Genomic DNA, 21,913 nt, shown 5'->3' with positions numbered 1-21,913 from the left:
AAGTGTTACAAAGCTCTGTAGCTCTTCCAATAAGTGCCTAGAGGCACCCTACTCCTCCAGTACACTCAGCTCTTAACTTCACAGATAACTGCCCAGACTGCGAGGAAGCCTCCTGCTCTCTTGCTCTATGGGTCAGCTCCTGTGATAACTTGTGTTGGTCCCTCTGGCTCCCCTGCTGCAGTTTCTTTGCCACTGCTTCTTACCATCTGGTTCATATCTAGTGTTAAAGTCTCCTCACTTCCTTCTCAGCCATTATCATAATTGCCTTTAACATCTATAATTCCCCCAAATAGTCTCTTCTAGGCAATGTAGGCCTTTACTGTTGGGCATGGGATTAGCAGCTCAGTGCTTAACCTACTGAGTCTCTTGTATTAGTCCTTGTTTACCTTTTGTTGTAGTTAACTTGTATATTTGCTTGATTTTGTTTTTCTCAACAAAGGTTGGTTATTACTTTGTAATTTAAGGTTGACATCTCCAATACCTGTCCTTCTTAGATCAGAAAAAAATTCACAGTATGTACCCAGTTATATATATATATATATGACATTTGGATAATGCTTTAAAGTATAAAGGTTGACAGTTTTAACCATAGCTAAATGTTAACCAAAGAAAGCAATGTTTATGGTACACAAGAAGTAAGTATAACTTATCAGTGAAGTGAAAAGATAAAATAATACTCAGGACTTAAATTTTCTAATATAGCTGAGAATCCCTACTTGACCTCCTACCTTCTCATAATTCTTCAACAGGACTTCATCGACTTAACTGAAGAAGACAGACCAAGGGCAAAAGATCGTAATGAACTCTGTGTTATCGACCTAACAAGAACCGAGGAAGAAAACAGGCCAATTGCCACTCTTGACTTGACTCTAGAACCTGTTGCTCCTTCCCAGAAGGAATCAACTAGTCTTCAGACATGTGCCAACCCCTCCAGCAAAGAGGCATTAGAAGGGCGAGTAGACAGAAGCTCTTGGCCTGTGGCACGGAGAATCGTTAACAATGATCCTGTGGATTTGGACCTGTTGGAAGAGACCAGATTTGAAGGTTCCCAGCTCCCCACATCCATCAATCAGGACTCTATTTATCCAGCAGAGCCAAACTGTAGTTCAACAGCATTCAAAGGTGATCTCAGCTTCTTGGCAAACCTACAGCTGACTTCAGATGTTCACTCTCTCTCCCCAACAAGCAATAATAGTAACAGCAATCAAAGGGCACCCTTGCCATGCCCACAGCAAGATGTGCCTTGTCCACCACAAGCCTTGCCATGCCCACTGCGAGCCTCACCATGTCCTCCACGAGCCTCCTCCTGCCCACCACGAGCCTTGTCATGCCCTCCGCAAACCATGCAGTGCCGACCACAAGCCTTGCCTCGCCTGCCTCAAGAAGTGCCATGCCCTCCTGAAGAAGTGCCCTGCCCTCCGAATGGACTGGTCCCTCAGCTGGATAAACCAAGTCCACCTCAAGACTTAGTGTGGCCTCCTCAGCTCTCACCAAACCCACCTCAAGATTCACTCTGCCCATCTCAAGATTCTTTGGGCCTACCTCATGATGTTCCAGGCACATCTCAAAATATATATCCACAGAATGTGGCATGCCTGCGAGATGTGCCACAGCCACCTGGGGATATGCTACATTCACCTGGAGATGTTCCACAGTCTCCTGGAGATATGCCAATGTCACCACATGATGTGCCACAGTCACCTGGAGATATGCCCATGTCACCAGAAGATGTGCCACAATCACCAGGAAGTATGCCACACCCACCAATAGTTGAACCACATTTACCAGGAGATGTGCTCTGTCCCTCTGGAGATGTAGCACGCCCACTTGGAAGCCTGCCTAACTTACCACAAGACAAGCCTGACTTGCCTCAGAATGATCTACAGAACAGTGATGCTCCTATGGTTGTCTCTACCCCATCCTCTCGGAGCTGCTCTCCCAGTCCACAGCCTCTGCAGCCTCCACAGCCTGAAACTCCCTTAGAGAGAGTTTCTTGGCTCTCTGTCCTGGATACCCAAGCCAGAAAATCGATATCACTGTCAGAGCCTACCAAATTTGGGTCTGTCCAGGTCCAATCACAAATCCCACAAGGCAGGCTGACCACCAGACCATGCCTGCATAGACTGAAGTACTTCTTACGTCCTCCGATACATCACCTCTTCTTCCAGACACTGATACCAGATAAAGATACAAGAGAGGTGAGCTACCATTTCTTATCCTAAAGATTGGGGGTCTTGAGTATGATTACAATCCATGCATGGGAGGGTAGGCCCAGTACACACCATACAGCCAGTGGGATACAAATTTCAGCCCCACACTTAAAACACTGATACTGTGCAAGTCACTTTACCTATCTAAACCCCAGCTTTCCTATCTGTAAAATATGGATAAAAACCTATCTCACCAGACCATTAAATGAGATAACATGTAAAGTATCTATTAGAGTGTCTGGCTCATCACAGGACATCATCAGAGTCTTGTCTTCATCAGTTCCTAGGCCTTTCTCTTCCTGGTACCCTTATCTCATCTCCCAGATATATCACAGAGATAACAATGTTCTTGACACCTCAGCACCTCCAAAACTGTTACTCGCTGTTGTTGTTGTTGTTGTTAGGTGCCATCGAGTTGATACCGACTCATAGTGACCCTATGCACAACAGAACGAAACACTGCCCAATCCTGGGCCAACCTCACAATTGTTGCCACGCCTGAGCCCACTGATGCTGCCACTTTGCCAATCTATCTCGCAGGGGGTCTTCCTCTTCTTCTCTGACCCTCCACCTACAGGGAGGAAATTCCATTTGACGATTTTAGGAAGGATGCTACTTCCCATTGATCCTTGATCTATGAGGACTAAGCCAGGTGTGTAAGTGGGAAATGTGTGGCTAAATCCCATGCTATGAAGCTACTTGTTCATTAGCAACAACATCATCCTCAACATCAAGAAGACTAGACTGAGGTAGTTCAAAAGGTCAAAAGATGCATTTCCCATTGAGTTGGCTTTTGAGAGTGATTTTTCTTCTTTTGTTTTAATGGTTTCTACTTTTCTCTGGTCTTCTCCTTTGAGTGACTCTGCTCAGCCATTAGCTCATTCTTTTTCCCCAATGGGCTTCCCTTATGTTGGTGATATATCTGTTGATTATCAAGGGCCGTTAAGGGACTGGAGAGAGGTCAAGTTCCCTAGTGAAGACCGGCAACTTTTTAGGTGCACGTGACCAGGCAAAGCCACCAGTAAATGCATATGGAGACCACATCCCTCTTCTTTGTACACACATAACTCAGATTTGTAGTTAACAATTAGACAAGAGAGAGGGATGTTTTTTCTTCACCTTTGCTTCTTCTTAAAGAATCTCATCTGGAATATAACTATAAATCTTTTCTGTCCTTCTTGTGATTTGTTTTGAGCCCTTAATAAAAATCTCTTCATGAGGTCATTTTTTGGCACAACTTCCTCAGCCATTCCCCCACACTGCCACTTACCAGCCCTTCTCCTTAACCCCTCTGAGTCTTTTTTTGTTTGTTTGTTCAATTCTAAAATAGGGCCATAAGGAGCTCTGGTAGCGTAGCCATTACGAGTCGAGCTGCTAACCTCAAGGTCAGCAGTTCGAAACTACCAGTGTTTCCACGGGAGAAAGATGAGGCATTCTGCTCCCATAAAGATTTACAGCCTCGAAAACCCTGTGCAGGGTTGCTATGAGTTGGAACTGAATCCACAGAACAACAACAACAACAAAATAGGGGCATAGTGTCTATGTCATACAGTTGTTTGATTCAAGATGAACACCTTTTAAAGCACACAGCCATCTTTTGTGGCCTATAGAAGTGCTTTATAAGTATTAGTTTCCATTATAGGTATGGGCATCAAAATAATCTAGAACACTCATATGTTTTTAAATGTCCTCTATGTAGACAAGAAGTGAATAATAATAAAGACCCTTGGTTGCAAAGTACATCTAATGTAAAACCTGTCAAAATTAGCTCTTAATTTTCGTGACAAGCCACATACAACTTGATGGCACCTAACAACAACAACAGGGAATAACAACAACATCTGAGAGCTTTGGGGGACCCTCAAGTAATTTGAGGCATGAGAAGAGCTACCTGATCTTTTCTCCTTCAGAAGATTTTTCTGGAAGGGTAAACCCAGTTATCATTGTTTTACAATGTTCTACATAAGATGTTGGACTCCTGGAGTGGCGCTATAGTATAAGAACTGGACTGATAACCACAAGGTCCATGATTCAAACCTACCAGGTGTTTCTCGGTAATCCTTTTGCAGAGGTGGGGAGCCTTTTTTTTTTTTTTTTGCCAAAGTTTATAGCATCATTCGTGGGCCATACAAAATTATCAGCTTAAAATTAGCCTGCTATATTTGGTCAAACATTTAATTACCTCACCCCTAATTTGAAGGTTGGAACTGTGGTTCCCTTGGTAGGACCAGACGAAACGATTTTGCAGGCGTTATTATGACCTTCAAGGAGCTCTGGTAGCGTAGTGGCTACGAATCGGGCTGCGAACCTTAAGGTCAGCGGTTCGAAACTACCAGCCGTTCCGCGGGAGAAAGATGAGGCTTTCTACTCCCGTAAAGATTTACACCCTCAGAAACCCTGTACAGGGTCGCTATGGGTCGGAACCGACTCGACGGCACTTAACAACAACATTATGACCTTCAGGCCAGATGTTCCCTACCCCTGCTTTACAGGGTAGCTAAGGAGCTCTGATAGCGTAGTCGTTATGAATCGGGCTACGAACCACAAGGTCAGCAGTTTGAAACTACCAGCTGTTCTGCAGGAGAAAGATGAGGCTTTCTGCTCCCATAAAGATTTGCAGCCTCGGAAACCTGTACAGGGTCGCTATGAGTCGGAACCGACTCCACAGCACACAACAACAACATGAGTTGAACCAACTTGATGGCACTTAACAACAAAAACAACAAATATCAGGTGTCAGATCTTTGGTGGCTATTTTAAAAATTAATACTTCTTTTCTGAGTTAAAAATTATAAAAAAAAAAAATACAAAAATATCAGCCACAGTACTATCACTCAGCATTTATTATTGTTGATTTGATATACTTCCTTTTTAGTTGTATTTTTATTCATATGTATAGTAAATGTTTAATAATTGGGATTTTATATATATATATATATACACACATATGCATGTGTGTTTTGTTGTTCTTTGTGAGAGTAGGACTTAAAAGAGGGGTCTGAAATTATACTATCTATGTTTTGGACCAGACTGAATGACAAATGTCTAATCTCTCTAAATCTCACTTTTCTTGTCTATAAAATGGAAATAGTAACATTTATTTCTTACAGTTTTTATGAGAATGTTGTAGTTGTTAAGTGCCGTCAAGTTGGTTTCGACCTATAGCGACCCTGTATAGCACTTCCGAGGAGCAGCTGGTGAGTTTGAACCGCCAACCTGCCATTCAAAGTGACTGCAGTCAGGCTCACAGCTCCACACCAAGACTCCGTTATGAAAATAAGTTAAATATTTAAAAAATATCATTATCATGACTATTATATTCCCATGTTATAAAAATGGAATGATTTTTTAAAAGTTGTTGTTGTTGGGTACCATCAAGTTAGTTCCAACTCAATAGGGACTGTATGCACAACACAACTCAATACTGCCTGGTCTGGTACCATCCTCACACTTGTTACTATGTTTGTTGCTGCCATGTGTCAGTCCATGAGGATCTTTCCAACCTTCTACTCTGTTGTTGTTGTTATGTGCCATCAAGTCAGTTCTAAGTCATAGCTGCCTTGTATAGGGTTTCCGAGGAGTGGATGTGAGTTTGAATTGCTGACCTTGTGATTTACACCAATCTTGCGATCCAGTGCTTATCCTCCAGTGCCACACCAGGACCTTCTACTCTAACAAGCATGAGGGCCCTCCCCAGGGACCAGTACCTGAGACATGCCCAAAGTACATGAAACAGTCTCCCTGTGCTCACTTTTAAGGCGCATTCTGACTGTACTGTGTCCAAGACAGATTTGTTCCCTTCTGTTTGGAAGCTTCACTGAAATACATTCACCATGCTGGTATTTGAAATACCTGTGGCATAGCTTCCAGCATCCTAACAACACATAAGCCACCACAGTACAGTAAACTGGCAGACAAATGATGGTTTTAAAAAGTAGTAGGTGCCTAGTCAGATAGAAACTGTTGAAACCCTGAGACTATGGCCATGGTCAACCTTCAGATCTGGAACTGAACTTACTCTGTGGCTCAATTTTCAGTCAAGCAATAGATAGGTATATAGATGGGACACAACACTAGTGAGGCATACACACCATAGAATGGTCAACCATTCAAGATCAAAAGGGAAGCATCTACTCATGGACAAAGTTCAGAAAGGTTGAGAAAGAAGGAGAAACAGGAACAAGAAACACAGGGAGGAAGTGGATTAAGTGATGTTACATTGAGGAGACTGCAATCATTGAGATGAAACAAAGTGCACGATTTGGTGTTTGTAAAACTAATGGTCTGCTCTGTAAACCTTTACCCAATTTGCAATGAGAATTTAAAAATAAAAGTAGTATATGACTATTGTGAAAACATCAAGAAATACACAGAGCATAAAAAGAACATTATCAGTCAAAATTCTACCACCCAGATAATAGAAAACCACTTTTTATATATTCCCTTCAATTAACTTATGTATGACGCTTATATAGAGAGCTCTGGTAGCATGTTGTTGTTGTTGTTGTTAAGTGCCGTTGAGTCGGTTCCGACCCATAGCGACCCTGTACAGGATTTCCGAGGGTGTAAATCTTTACGGGAGTAGAAAGCCTCATCTTTCTCCCGCGGAGCGGCTGGTAGTTTCGAACCGCTGACCTTAAGGTTCGCAGCCCGATTCGTAACCACTACGCTACCAGAGCTCCCTGGTAGCATAGTGGTTACAAATTGGGCTGCGAACTGCAAGGTCAGCAGTTCGAAACTATCAGCAGTTCCGCAGGAGAAAGATGAGGCGTTCTGCTCCCGTAAAGATTTACAGCCTTGGAAACCCTGTACAGGGTCGCTATGAGTCGGAACTGACTCCACGGCACACAGCTATATATATGTATATACATACTTTTTTGAAGAGCAATTTAAATATTTACTGTTTTCTCAAAAGCAAAAACTTATTTAAAATGTTTTTCTTTAATTGTTTTGTTAATTTGATATAGATTGCAACTGAATGTAAACCTCTTGTGAAGCTTACCCCAAAACAACCTTATGCTAGCTCTTGATTCTTTCGTATTTTATTTTCCATCCTATATTTTCACATAGATGAAATCATGTTGTATATAGAATTTTGAATTCTAACTTTTTAACTTAATATAAGCATTTTTCCAATATAATTAAAAGTTTTTTAGATAATACTATCCTATACTTTTTTTAATTTTAGAAAAAATACTCCAAATATTTGAAAAACTTTGCTGTCTTCAACCTATTTCAGAACCTCTCAGTTTCATGTGCTGTGGGAACCTAGCCTGATTCATTTATTTTCTCCCCCTCTGTAGAACAAAGGTCGAAAAGTAGAGCCCATCTCACATCGAAGACTAAGAATGGTGACAAATACAATTGAAGAAAATTTTCCCCTGGGGACCGTGCAGTTTTTGATGGACTTTGTGTCACCTCAGCATTACCCACCCAAAGAAATTGTGGCTCACATCATTCAGAAAATCTTGCTGAACGACACTGAGACCGTGGATGTCCTGAAGGAGGCCTACATGCTCCTCATGAAAATTCAACAGTATGAACCTTCCCAGCCAGCTGTTGGCAAATCTTCCAGGGAACTTGGACTCCGGAGCACTGCTTTCTCTTGCCTAAGCTATATACGGCTAACCCTTGGAGGCTGGTTTAGTCTATTAGTACAGTTTGAGTCACAAGTGACAGAAAATTCAGTCCAAAGTGGCTTTATTGTTGTTAAGTACTGTCGAGTCAGCTCTGACTCATAGCAACCCTGTATGGTGTTTCCAAGGAGCAGCTGGTGGGTTTGAACTGCCGACTTTGCAGTTATCAGTCCAGTGCTGCTTGTGTTACTAGAAACCGTAGTATCTGATATGACTTGGCTCAGTACTTAGAACAGTCACCAGGATCCATATTTTAGCTCTGTTTTGACTCTATTTACAGGTTCCACTAGGTAGCCCCCAAGTTCCAGGTTTTTATGACACTCCTAATGGAGGAGTCCACTTCCCTGATAGTTTCACAAGAGTTCTGAAATTGAATCCTGTAGCCTTTGCTTGGCCTAACATGAGACATGTGCCCATCTGCCACTGTGAACTGAGGGGGTAAACAGTCATGATGAGCTCAACAGGATACTTGCTTCACCCAGGGTCCTAGTAGGTAACACCAGTTGCACATGGGCTAAAACTGATAAAGTTGGTTTGAAGAAAAATTGAGGAGCTCTGGTAGCATACTGATTACAAATCAGGCTGCTAATCTCAAGGTCTGCAGTTCGAAACTACCAGTGGTTCCATGGGAGAAAGATGAGGCTTTCTGCTCCTGTAAAGAATTACAGCCTCAGAAACCCTATACAGGGTCTCTGTGAGTCAGAACCGACTCCACAGCACATAACCACCCCCACCAATGCCTCCAAAAATGGGAGTGTATACTGGGTAGTAAAGAGCAAAGAAGTCCCACTCAAGCTAGATTGAGGTAGTATGGTACCAGAGAGTGGACAAGAGCACTGAGGATAAAATAATTCTTCCTTTGATGATCATCCAGACCCCATCCCTTCTTCCTTCAAATTCTGGCGTTCTAATTGATTTCACTTGACTTCCAGGCTACATCCAGCCAGTGCCAAGACAGTGGAGTGGGACTGGAAGCTGCTCTCCTATGTCATGGAAGAAGAGGTAACAACATAACTACTGTGAGAGTGTGTCTTTTACAGTGGAAATAGTAACTAGAAACAACAATGACACCTAAGATGGTAGCAAAGGTTATTACTATATCCCTATGTAATTAAAGTCACTATATTCCCTCCTTATATGCCTGCTTTCACCAAAGGGAATACAAATCCTATTAGTGTATTTCATGGTTTATAGGGTATCCCTCAGAATATATGTTCACTGTACTAGGCCATGATTCTCAGTGTTTGGCAACTAGGTAATAATGGAATGTGGTAGGTATGTGAAGATCCCCTATGGTATGACTGAATGTGATCAACCAGGAAGTGGGTTAAAGGTGGGATGCGACACTTTAATCCCCTCACAGCCCTGATCTGATTTAAGGGAAGTTTCTCTGGGGTGTAACCTGCAACACCTTTTGTCTTACAAGAATGAAGTGAGCAAAAAGAGAGGGGCCTGCTACCACCAAGAAAGAAGAGCCAGGAGTGGAGTGCTTCCTTTTGATCTGAGGTCTCTGCACTGTGAAACTCCTAAATCCAAAGGAAGATTGAAGCCAAGATAAATGGCGAATGCCAGGCCTGTTACAGATACTAACAGGAGACAAGGACTTTTCCTCAGAGCCAGCAGAGAGAGAAAGTGTTCTTCTAGAACCAACACTCTGGATTTGGACTTTTAGTCTTCCAAACTATGAGAAGTTAAATGGTTTGTTAAAGCCATCCCACTTGTAGTATTTCTGTTAGGGCAGCACTAGATAACTAAGGCAAAGTGCTTTGTGCCATCTTCCAGTATGAGATGAAATATATTCACTTATCCCCTCTTCCTTTTAATATTTTTAAAGAGTTTTAAAGATCTTGAGGTGCCATTAAAAATAAAACTAAATGAATAGAGAACATTATACATCCATAACAAGGAAAATGAGGACAATAGATTTGAAAAGAGATTCAGAAGGCCTAGAGGAAATGTGCGTGAGATAACTGATGAAGCTGGGCAGAGGAAGCCGCAGGCTAGAATCCATGAAGAGAGGCTGCAACCATGAGGGGAGAAAATCTGCCCTTTCGAACACCAGGTAGACTTTGGACTGAGAGACAGAATATATACTAGAGGACAGAGTGAGATATGGGCTATAAATGGATATGTGTTGAACGTCTGTTCTTGGAACAGTCACCTCTCCCTTATTTATTTTTTATCGTGATTTGGGTGAAAGTTTACAGGGAAATAAGATTTTCCGTTCAACATTTCATACAGTTTGATTCATGATAGGATTGCAATCCTCACAGCACTTTCCCTGCTTCCTCTCTGTGTTTACTATTTCCCTTCATCCTTTCCTGTCCCTTCCTGCCTTCTGAGCTGTATCCCAGGCAAATGCTGCCCTTTTGATCTCATAAGGTTGATTGTTCTAACGAGTGTGTCCCTTGCTGGCGTTATTGCTCACTTTATGGGCCTATCAGTTGGCTGAAAGTTGAACCATGGGCATGAGTTCAATTCCAGGCGTAAGGGGCATCAAAGGGTCACAATCCTGGGGACTCAACCATTCTCTGTCATCATGACTATCTTTGCATGTGTCATTATTTTCAATAAACGTGTAGTAGTCTACCATAGGATTGTGCTTTCATTTAGGCTATACCTATTGTTAGAAACTTCTCTATTAATTTGATCAGACCAGATTCTGTATGGAGTCTTTAGTGATCCTGCTTCACAAAATTAAGGTGGCATTTCCCAAAGCAGCCTTCTCTGTCTGGTTCTCTGGCATTCTTGAGTTTTTGGTCTTATTTTAGGAACGTTACTCTTGTTCTTTTTGTTGTTAAGTGCCATCATCAGTTCCAACTCACAGTGACCTTGTATGGGACTTCCAAGGGGCGGCTGGTGAGTTTGAACCGCCAACCATGTGGTCCAAACCGACTTTGAGGTCTAGTACTTTATCCTACAGTGCCACACCAGGACTCCTAGTTAATCAAAATAGTACCAGAAAAGTATTTTCCCTTTATGAACCTCTCTCCTCTTAAGGACAGAAAATCCAGTACCTATTATAAAAGCAGACCATCAGAACCTGTCTAACTTTGTTGTTGTTGTTGTTAGGTGTCATCGAGTCGATTCCGACCCATAGTGAACCTGTATAGGGTTACTGTGGAGCAGCTGGTGAGCTTGAACCGCTGACCTTGCAGTTCAAACAGCTTTGCAGTCTGGCGCATTAACCCACAGCGCCACACCAGGACTTTTAGGGAGAGATGGCCAAACAGCACTCACAAACCATACTTACAATTAATTGGTTTATTAAGGAAGTACAATTGGGGATCAGTTAGGATCATTTCACCTATAACAGAAAACCCATCTCAGACTTGCTTAAACAATAAGGGTATGTGTCAGCTCTCATTGTTGCAAGTTCAACAGTGGGGTAGACATCATTATTACTTGGTCTAGCAGTTCAGTAATGACATTAAAAGTCTAGTTTCCTTTTGTTGCTCTTCTGCTGTCTCTGTGGGCAGTGTTTGCTTTATCCTAAGGCTAATAGTTCAGTGTGAGAAAGCGACGCTGACTTCCCACGGCTTTTCAGATGGATGAATCTTCACTCAGAGAATCTTACAGACCTCTGATTCGAGATGAGCTGTTGGGAATATTAATTATATGCAGACGCCTCTATCATTTGAGTAGAGAGCTATTTCGGACTTCCATTATCTTACAGGGTGTGGAGAGCTTGCTGACTAGGCAGTAGGTGAGGGAATAGTGAAAAGAAAAGGACTTCAAAACCTTAGCCAAACCAGTTGCCACCGAGGAGGCCCTGTATGGTCAAGGGAATTGTGCTCATTCAGGTTTTCATGACGGATTTTTCTAAAGTAGATCACCAGGCCTTTCTTCCAAGGCAGTACTGGGTGGAAGTGAACACCAACTTTTGGTTAGTAGCTGAGCTCATTAACCATTTGCACCAGCCAAGGAGTCCTCTGGAACCTTTGTGAGATATGATGCTTTGAGCAGTTACCCTGTTTGCCCTCGTTGGTCATGCCCCAGCCTATCTGCGCTCTCCTATGTGCCTTTCCTTCAGGAATAGCCATACTTGTTCACTGTGGCCCTCCCTTGGACTTAGTTCTTCTGAGAGCCAAAACTCACTGACATCCAGGGGAGGAAATACTGATTTCTCATTCTTTTTCCTGACAGGGACAAAATCTGCCAGGGCGAGTCCTGTTTCTGCGATATGTAGTGCAGACCCTGGAAGATGACTTCCAGCAGATTCTGAGGAGGCAACGCCAGCACCTGCAGCAATCCATTGCAAGTAGTGTGCTGTCCTGTGACAAGCAGCCCCGCAATGTCAGGTAACCAGCCACCTGAATCCTAGAATGGTTAGAGGTCGGAGTTACAGGTGGGCAGCTACTGAGTAGAAGCTGTGTGTTCAGGTTCTTGCTTGAGGACCAGAGTACATCAGATGGATGAGATTTTTTTAGTCGCTAGATAGTGTAACAGGATAATCACTGAAACTGTTGTTGTTAAGTGCCATTGAGTTCGGTTCTGACTCATAGTGAGCCCTCATAGAGTTTCCAAAGGGCACCTGGTGGGTTTGAACTTTAGACCTTGTGGTTCACAGTCCAGTGCTTTTCCTACAGTGCCACACCAGGAGTAGACAGTCCTCAAAGAAACCCTTTTTCTGTATCACCTATGAGTCAGGCACCATAGCTTGAATAATGTTTCCCACAAAACCATTAGATTTCCTTTAGTTTATTTCATTATTGTCCAAGCAAACCTGGTGTAGTACACATGGGAAACCTTAACTTGTGTAAAATGTTTTATAGATTTTATAAGCTTGAATTGCTTTCCAGCCCCCTGAGTTACTCAAGATAAATCTCTTTTGATTTTAGAGTCTCATTTGTCGCCGTTAGTTTCTGAAAAGTAATGTTATAATAGCCCATGTGGCTGACCAGATGAACAATAGGGAATCAAGCATGCTTTCTTCCTTATGAAATCAGAGTTAGAACTTCTGGAGGCTTCAGACCATGGAACTCCTATATCCTTAGATCAAAGGGAAAAGATGTGATCTCTCTACAATGGGGATTTCAGGCTGGAATTTTCCTCTTAGAATATAAGGAGGGATTACAGTGAATTTAATTACATATGGATATAGTAATAATCTTTGCTACCGTCTTAGCTTGCATTATGAAAAAGAACAGATTTTTTTCTCCACTGATTGAGGACAAACTTGAGGTCCTGACTTGCATTTAGAAGCCAAAAACACCCCAAAATGACTATCATTAAACCCAAGAATCGCATTCACTATAGTGAAAGGCTCACATGAGAAGTGGAAATGAGACCATTATATTTATATTTGTGCTATTTGTGGATTCGCTACTGATTTTCTATCCCTACAACCATTAACATTTAAATTTTACATAAATTTGTCACATATAGACAAATGAATAGGTACATGCAATCTAAGAGGAAGAAATTGGCCAATGGCCAAGACAGAAGGAAATGGCCCCCTTTTTAATTTGTTGTTGTTGTTGTTAGGTGCCATCAAGTTGGTACCGACTCATACCAACCCTATGTACAACAGAACGAAACACTGCCCAGTCTTCGGCCAACCTCACAATTGTTGCCACACTCAAGTCCATTGATTCTGCCACTTTGCCAATCCATCTCGCTAGGGGTCTTCCTCTTTTTCTCTGACCCTCCACCTTACCAAACATGATATCCTTCTCCAGTGACTGGTCTCTCCTGACAATATGTCCCAAGTATGAGAGACGAAGTTTCTTTTTTTAATTTAGAGGTGTAAAAATAGTTAATATCCCATACTGACTTCTGTCTATACATATATAAGAGCCCATGGGCATGTCATTTGAGTGGAAGGATTCAATAAGTCTCTTAAAGGATGCTGGTATATTGTGCTGGTAAAAGCCATTCCCCACAAAACTCAAGAGATGTGGTTCCAAGAGAAAAAAATCTGTTCTTGTTCATTAAGAGAGAGATGCTAGATAGGTATCCCAGCTCATCAAACAAAACCTATGCAATGTATTGAATGTAAATTATATCTCAAAGGTGATTTTTGAAAGCGATTTATTTTGTTGTGGTTGAGAACATACACAGCAAAACATATATAGTAACACTGATTACATTTTTTAACTAGTCCCCAATAGCTCCTCCGCCATTTACTTAAACTCACTGCCCACTAAGGTTCCTATCTAATCTTTCAAGTTGTTTTTTATCATTTTGATCCCATTTAAATAGCTCTTGAAAGAGCAAAGAGCTCAAAGCAGACATTTAAAGGTGCTTTTTTTTTTTTTAAAGAGAGAGAGCAAGTCAGTCTCCATAGGACATCACCTTTGCTTTATTTGTTTTTTTCTTTTTATTGTGAATTGGGTGAATGTTTACAGAGGTTTTCCATTCAACAGATCGTATGCATTTTGTTTCATCTCACTGATCTCAATTATGAAAAAAATGTGGCACCAGTCATTCCTAATTTAGCTGGGTTCAGTAATTTGTTGCAGTGGTCACACGGACTCAGACAGCATATTCACAGTGATAGGGCTTATTAGGGAAGTGAACAGGTTACAATGCAGGGTCAGAAATGCTCAGGGCATTGTTGTTCTGGTCAGGACAGCCTCTCCTCAGCCATGCCCACAGACAGGCTTCCTTCTGCTCAGCCAATGTTACAGAGCTTTGTTAGGGCTGCTGGTAGATGCTCACAGGATACACCATTCCACCATAAGCCTCAGCCTGAAGACATTTAGCTCTTGCTTCATGGGTCAGCAAACCTAGATCTCCCATTTTAAGTGCCTGGAGGTACTCCACTCTATAAGTGTACCTCCTGCCCAAAGTCACTCAGCTTTGCTTGCTTCATGGGCTTTGTCTCTTGGATCTACTGCTGTTGCTACTTTGTCACTCCTCTGGTGTCACAGCGTTCTGTCTGTGGATTGAGAAAGTTCAATGCACTGGGATCATGGGGTCCAAAGGACATGCTCCATTCCTGACTCTACTGCTTTGATGGTAGTAAGATCCCCTCTCCTGCTTCGGAGATGGCTCATTTATACACACGAGAGTTCCAACTTTTTACAATCACAATGAACTTTACTAAACACTCACATGTGAATCATATAATTCTACCAGCATCTTCTCTCACCTTCACTTAGCCAGACGCAGCAAGGAAAGCTGTTTGGTAAGAGTTACAGACTTTGGCTAGGAGAGATATTTAATAATTCACTACACCACAAATCCCTACAATGTAACCTCAGTTACCCAACTTCCACCCTTTGTTTCCTTTTTTCATTCCTCTTTCCTAATATTTCTGAACTTGGATCTCAGCTAAATGCTGCTCTTTTCATCTCAAATGGTTGATTCTTCTAAGGTATGTAGCTCCCTAGTGTTATTGTTCCCCTTATGTTGTTATTGTTGTTAAATGCACCTTATAAACCTGTCTATTGTTTGGCTGAAAATTGAGTCATGGGGGTGAGTTAATTCCAGACCTGAAAGGTAGTCAGTAGTCTCAGGGGTTCCAACAATTTCTATCTGACTATTAAATCTGGCCATTTTTATGATTTTGAGTTTTGTTCTACATTTTTCTCCCACTATATTCAGGACTTTCTGATGTGATCCCTTTCAGAGCAGTTGGTAGCGGTAGTCAGGCACCACCTAGTTCTTCTGGTCTCAGGGTCATAGAGACTGATGTTTCCATGGTGCATTAGACCATTGGAATGATTTTTTTCCATGAATCTTTGATTTTCTTCACTCTTCTTTACTCCAAACAGAGACAAACAATTGCACCTTACATGACTGCTTGCACCTGAGCTTTTAAGAGCCACGTGACTACTCACCAAAGAAGACTGTAGAATATTGTCTTTGTAGTCTATTATGCTAACTGACCTCGGCCTTCCCTGAGGCTGTGGTCCTGAGCCCACAGACCCAACGATTCATGCCTTCAAGATTATGTCTAAGAAATTTTCATAACTTTGCTCCCTGTATGCTCCACTAAATTCAAAGACATATTTGTTGCAAAGATAAACCCCATGTACAAATTGTTGTTATTATTAGGTGCTGTCAAGTCAGTTCTGACTCATAACAACCCTATGCACAACAGAACAAAGCACCGCCCGGTCCTGAGACATCCTCACAATTTTTTTTTACGCTTGAGACCATTGCTGCTTGCCACTGTGCCAATCCATTTCATTGGGGGGAGGGAGGGGTCTTCCTCTTTTTCACTGACCCTCCACTTTACCAAGCATGATGTCCTTCTCCTGGGTCTGGTCACTCTCGATAACATGTCCAAAATATGAGAGATGAATTCTTGCCATCCTGGTTTCTAAGGAGCATTCTGGTTGTACTTCTTCCAACACAGATTTGTTTGATCGTCTAGCAGTCCATGGTACTTTTAATATTCTTCTCCATGTACAAATGTTGTTGTTGTTGTTAGGTGCCATCAAGTTGGTACAGACTCATAGAGACCTTATGCACAGCAGAACGAAACACTGCCCAATCCTGGGCCAGCTTCACTATTGTTGCCACGCTTTAGCCCATTGATGCTGCCATTTTGCCAGTCCATCTCGCTGGGAGTCTTCCTCTGACCCTCTACCTTACTAAACATGATATCCTTCTCCAGTGACTGGTCCCTCCTGACAATATGTCCGAAGTATGAGAGATGAAGTTTGGCCACCATGGCCTCAAAGGAGCACTCTGGCTGCACTTCTTCCAACACAGACCTGTTGGTTCTTTTGGCAGCTCATGGCACTTTCAATATTCTCCTCCAACACCATAACTCAAAAGCATCAATTCTTCTATAGTTTTCTTTATTCACTGTCCAGCTTTCACATGCATATGAGGATATTGAAAATATCATGGCTTGTTCAGGCGCACCCTAGCCTTACAAATAGCCTCTGTCAAATCTCTCTATATTTGTGAGTATACTCCCATTCTCTTTCCTACACCCATTCAGCCTGAATCTCCATCCAGGCATTTATCCTGAGATCACTATTATTGCCTAAATGTATATAAACAGTGTTTACCTCTTGTTGCCTTTAACTCTAGCTCTCCTCCAAGTGTTTTCTCCTGCCTCCCTGATTGTTTTACTGACCTTACTGTGTATTTCTGCTCCCTTCCTCCAAATTAAAATATCTACCATCTAGCTAGTAACTTGCTCTCCCTTCCCCTTCCACTTCTTTTGTTGTTGTCATTAAATGCCATCAAGTTGGTTCCAACTGATAGTGACCTCATATTGGGTTTCCAAGGAGTGACTGGTGGGTTTGAACCACCAACCTTTTGGTTAGCAATCCAGTGCTTATCCTAGAGTACTACACCAGGACTCTTACTCCTGGTAACCAATAAAGAATGTTTCTTGTAGTGTGAAACCTTTTCTTGACTTTTTAAAATAGTGGCATATGGCACTTTCTTAAAGGATTTTCTTTTTCTTTTTTTTTCTTTTTCTTTTAACTATACATAGAAATAAAATACAGGCCATACGTAGGAAGGCTCAATGTTTTGGAGACAGTGAGCTTCTGTTAGGGTGAGGATTTAATATGGGCGGGAAGAAGGTAATGGTTACACAACATGATGAATTATATGTATGTGCATTAACATTGTTGAAATAGTGAATTTGGGTTAGTATGTACTTATTGGTTTTTATCTTGGCTGTCATCAGTTTGGCTCCTGATACATCACCCTGTCTTACAAAGTAGTTTCTCCATAGAGTTTTCTTGGCTGTAACCTTTGCAGAAGCAATTTTCTAAACCTTTCTTCTGCACAGCCACTGGATGGGTTTGAAATGCTAAGCTTTGAGTTAATAGTCACAAACTACACCATCCAGGATCCTTCAAAAGCCCCCAAAATTTCTCACAGATAATGATTTAAAAAAAGGGAAGGAACAAACAAAATGGTGGATCAGGTGGAAGTGCAGTGAGGAGCTCTGTCAGAAACAACAGAATACCGAAGCAAGCAGGTTCAGGGGATGGTCCCAGAACTCTGAACCACATATCAAGGAATGTTTAGAAAGTTGGAAGGTTTACAGCTAGGGGAATTTGTAGCAGAAGCAAGAAATCCAGAGCTTTCTAATCTGAAGTGCTCAGCTGCTCCCTGAGTGGCCATCTTGGGAGAGACTGACCCGGGGAAGGATCAGAGCAGCCATGGGCACCTGACAGAGCCACCCAGATAAAGGTGTGGACATTCTTTTTTTTCTGTTTGTTGGCCTCTTGCTGTCTGCGCACCTCCATTCTGGTGACTAGAGGGGGTGCCTGAGTGAGTGCGTACCCCACCCGACCTCCAGAGGGTTCTGCTATGCATGTGCATGGAGCGCCTCAAAATTTAAAGTGGCAGTTTCCACTTGAAACCAAACGGTGGTGCAAAATGGCCACAGCCAGCACTGAACTGTTTAATAAGTAGGAAAAAGGCCTGAATAGGGGTTGTAGAGCAGGACAGGCAAACTAAAAAGGAAACAGGCCAAAAATAAAATCCTGAGTTACGTCATAACAACCAACAGTGGCATCTTGAAATTTCTCAGGAAGAGTGAAAAGGGAAGCCCATCTCCTGATCACATCTACCTGGAGGCAATTAGAAAGCATAAAAAATACCAAAACACACACCCATCTAAGTATTAAGGCCATAGTTAACCACTGAACATGCCTCAAAAGCAGAAACAGACAGCTGTATCAGCACATGTCCAGAAACGAGATAAAGTGACTGAGACGAATGAGCTGGAAGTAGACCTACACTCCATACTGGAAGATGTGCAGGCTTTGAAAATGCCTGAGAAAGAATTCAGAAAAATTATTATAAAATGTATCAAAACACTTTACAATGGAGGTCAGAAAAATAAGGAAGAAGCCAAGAAAGTGCTACAGGAACAATCAAATAAGATAGATACAGCATCAGAAACAATTGAAAACCTACAGGAAGAGGTCCAAATGATTAATAATAGACTATCAGAAATGGACAATACATTAAAAGGGCAAAAGAGTAGAACTGAAGAGAAGAAAGCCAGAACTAGTGAGCTGGAAGATAAATCTCAATACCACGAAGATAGAAGAACAAGCAGAAAAAAAGGATTAAAACTGAGAACCAACAAGAACAGTCAGCAAGCAGAGATTGACATGCATGGCAGCATCACCTGGAAGCCAATCGACAAATGAAGAGTCAAGAACAGATCTAGGAGGTCAGTCTATGATCAAAACAATTACAGTGTGAAAGAAGGTAAACACAGAGGAACAGAGATCCAGGTGGTAAGGAGGTCAGGTAGATTATAGGATAAAATAAACTGTTTTAAATGGAGGAAAAAGTTAATGGAATATAAGGTAACCACAATAGTGGGTTTGGGGTAGGAAGTTTCAGGGGAGGTGGAGGGAGGCAACAGTAGAGCACAGGGTAAGGGCAGACACGTCATAGTTCGGTTGTTGGAGAGGGCAGTACAAGAAGAGGGAGGAGGTGGAAGAACAAGGTAGATAGGGGAACACTGAGACAGGTTTGCATGGGCTAAGTGGGACAGAGGTAAATAGTGATTCATGCTTAACCTTGGAACAACGGGGCTCTGTGATATAGGGATCTAGGCATGGTTTGAAAAGAGGAAATAATACTAAGATGCTTGACTGTCTTATGAATATTGTTTCCCTTGTCTACTATTGTAAAATAGACATGAGTGTGGGATAGAAAGGAATATCGGAAAACATGATTACAGAAAAGGTGTAAGCCCATCTTCAGCCTATAACTGATTGGAAAACTTAAAAGGGGTTCTAGAACTTGCCCAGTGAAACAGGCCTCTTGTGGAGCCTTTGCAGAGTATAGCACCTTAGGTGGAATCCTGAGTCTCATCCAGAACCTTCTGAGGTGGGACATTCCCACTAGAAAGGACAAGCAGAAGTCCAAAATAGCTAGAGCATCAGAAGATGCATCTTCAAAGAAGGATGATCAAGAAAAATCCGAAACAAAAATGTCAGTGTGACTGACCACTGCAAGAATAAGCAAGCTGTTCGCCAGCAAGTCATCAAGGCAAGCAAGCAAGTTCCTTCAAGACAAACCTCCTTTTAAGACTGAAACTCAAAAGGAACACATGAGAAGGCATGTAAGCTTGCTGGCGACCACGTTGGTCTACTGGTGAGTGGAAGAGGGGGAAAGGCAGAATGAAGAAATGGGTTGAATTCAACCATGGTCCATTGACTTTCATTGACCTGGAGATGAGATAGAAAAGAAGAAGGGCTGCTTGGTCCAAAGTGTGGTGAGACCTGGGGACACCTAAGCCCATGGCCAAGGATATAGCCACCAGAGAGCTAGAGCTGAGAGTGAAGCATCCAGCTGATATGAAGTGAGGGGAGATGCACAAGAACACACAAACTTGCAGTTGTACCCATTAGACCTAGTCTCGAAGGTTTCATAATCAGAAGTTGACTAGAGGAAGATTAAAAATAAAAACAAAACAATTTTTGATAAAGGAAACAAGGGTAGATTGCTACAATTTGATGAACCTGACCTATATACTCATGGAGGTAGTAACTCTAAATACCAGCAGAGAGGGAAGGAGTCTTCACATCAAGTATCAATGCTATCCTCCTCTGTACACAGGGTACGTAGGGACGGGCAACTTAGACATTGGCTACCCAAAATGAGGGGGTGATAAATGCACAAAGTGACTAGCTTACAAGGTTTCAAAAGCGAGTTTAATTTAAGAGTATGGGGGAAAGAAAGAGTCCCCATTGAATAGTTGTCATCTTGTCTAGATGGGTCTGGTAAAAAGAAATGGGGATAAGATTCCTATGATTCAATAGTGAGTAATTGTTATCATGACTAATTGCAACTGTCACAATTGTAAAGGTAGAAATTTTGTAACAAAAATGGGGGAGCAGTTAATCTTATAGTCCAGAAACAAAGGACCCGAGGACCATCAAGGGAGAAGAGCACAAGCGGAATGTGGGACCTTATCCAAAGAAGCAGCAACACCAGAGATGGAGGCAGAGATGGGGACGTGGAGAGAGGGAGCAGTTGAGGACTCTAGATTCATGGGAAGAGAGGGACTGAGAGCTGGTGGCCAGGAGGCAGACTTGTTGAATGTGCCCTTTGGTAGTGTAAATTATTATTTATGCCTGAGTGGTTTTTGTTTGTTTTTTAAAAAGAGCTAAACTGTATATAGAGAAATACTGATGGTATATGGAAGGGAATGTAATCATTGTGATGAAACAAGTTTTATGATTTGTTGAATGTAAAACTGATGATCTGCCCTGTAAACTTAACACTCAATCCACAATAAAACCTTAAAGGAAAAAAAAAAAAAGGGTGGTAAGACTGCACCCTGACAAAGAAGAAAACTTTTCGAGGCACAAAAAAACAAGTCAGGCCCATTGAGTTCTGGCTCTCACAGGTTCCACTGTATATATATTTACCTCAAGTTTTTTTTTAAAGTAAACTAGTTGTATAAGATTTAAGAAATATACTAAGCTTCCACATCCCTCCCCTACATTTGCCTTTATACTAGGATGACTACTTTCAATATATTACTTTCCTTGATGCTTTTGCTTTTTACCACCATATGGCTAGGCAACAGGCGTGTATTGCTACTCTTTGATTTCTCACTGTTTGCCATTATCAATTGACTTCCCACATGGCAGATGAAGAGTTAGCTTTTTCTCTTTACCTCTGCCTTCACACACATACTTTTCTATTCAGAGTACCATTTTGTTTAGATCAGTATTTAGTGTTTCCATCACTTTAACTATGTATGTTAGAGTTGAGCTAGATTATAAACTATTGGTTACTTTTCCTCTCCCTAGAGTTAATACTTGTCTTATTTTTCATTTCCTAGCTTTCTTTGTGCATATCAGAAATCTACCCCAAATTCTCTGCTCGCCTCTCAATATGTTTATTCAGACTAAGTTCCCCACTAGGTATTCTACTAATTTCTCTTCATGGAACTATCATGAATCATTTTGGCCTCCTTCAGTCTGGATTGCTTGTCTTCTGCTAGTGTTCTTCACCATCAATGTGAAAATTCCCTTCACTTCTTTCACCTCTTTCAAGAGCTCTTGAGGTTTTTTGCTTAGTTGCTTACTTGGTTATTTGGTTTCTGTATTACATTGTTCTGTTTCTTGGTTTGCCCCCTCATTTTGATAGATTTGTTTCCATAGC

At 41.8% G+C, this 21,913-nt stretch overlaps 1 protein-coding gene across 1 annotated transcript in view; it reads left to right on the top strand.

The window, feature by feature from the left end:
- The window catches only part of SIMC1 (SUMO-interacting motifs containing 1), an 82,119-nt gene that overhangs the window by 28,418 nt on the left and 31,788 nt on the right, over positions 1-21,913 (top strand). Inside the window, exons 3-7 of the mRNA XM_006873497.1 lie at positions 750-1,419; positions 1,522-2,198; positions 7,514-7,746; positions 8,779-8,848; positions 11,993-12,147. Of these exons, the coding sequence (XP_006873559.1) occupies positions 750-1,419; positions 1,522-2,198; positions 7,514-7,746; positions 8,779-8,848; positions 11,993-12,147 (1,805 nt within the window). The remainder of the gene's footprint in view (positions 1-749; positions 1,420-1,521; positions 2,199-7,513; positions 7,747-8,778; positions 8,849-11,992; positions 12,148-21,913) is intronic.

This window comes from Chrysochloris asiatica, unplaced genomic scaffold (genome assembly GCF_000296735.1).
Source record: "Chrysochloris asiatica unplaced genomic scaffold, ChrAsi1.0 scaffold00242, whole genome shotgun sequence".
NCBI lineage: Eukaryota > Metazoa > Chordata > Mammalia > Afrosoricida > Chrysochloridae > Chrysochloris > Chrysochloris asiatica.
Note: the sequence above shows the minus strand (reverse complement) of the source record. Positions and strands in the feature narration are given on the sequence as shown.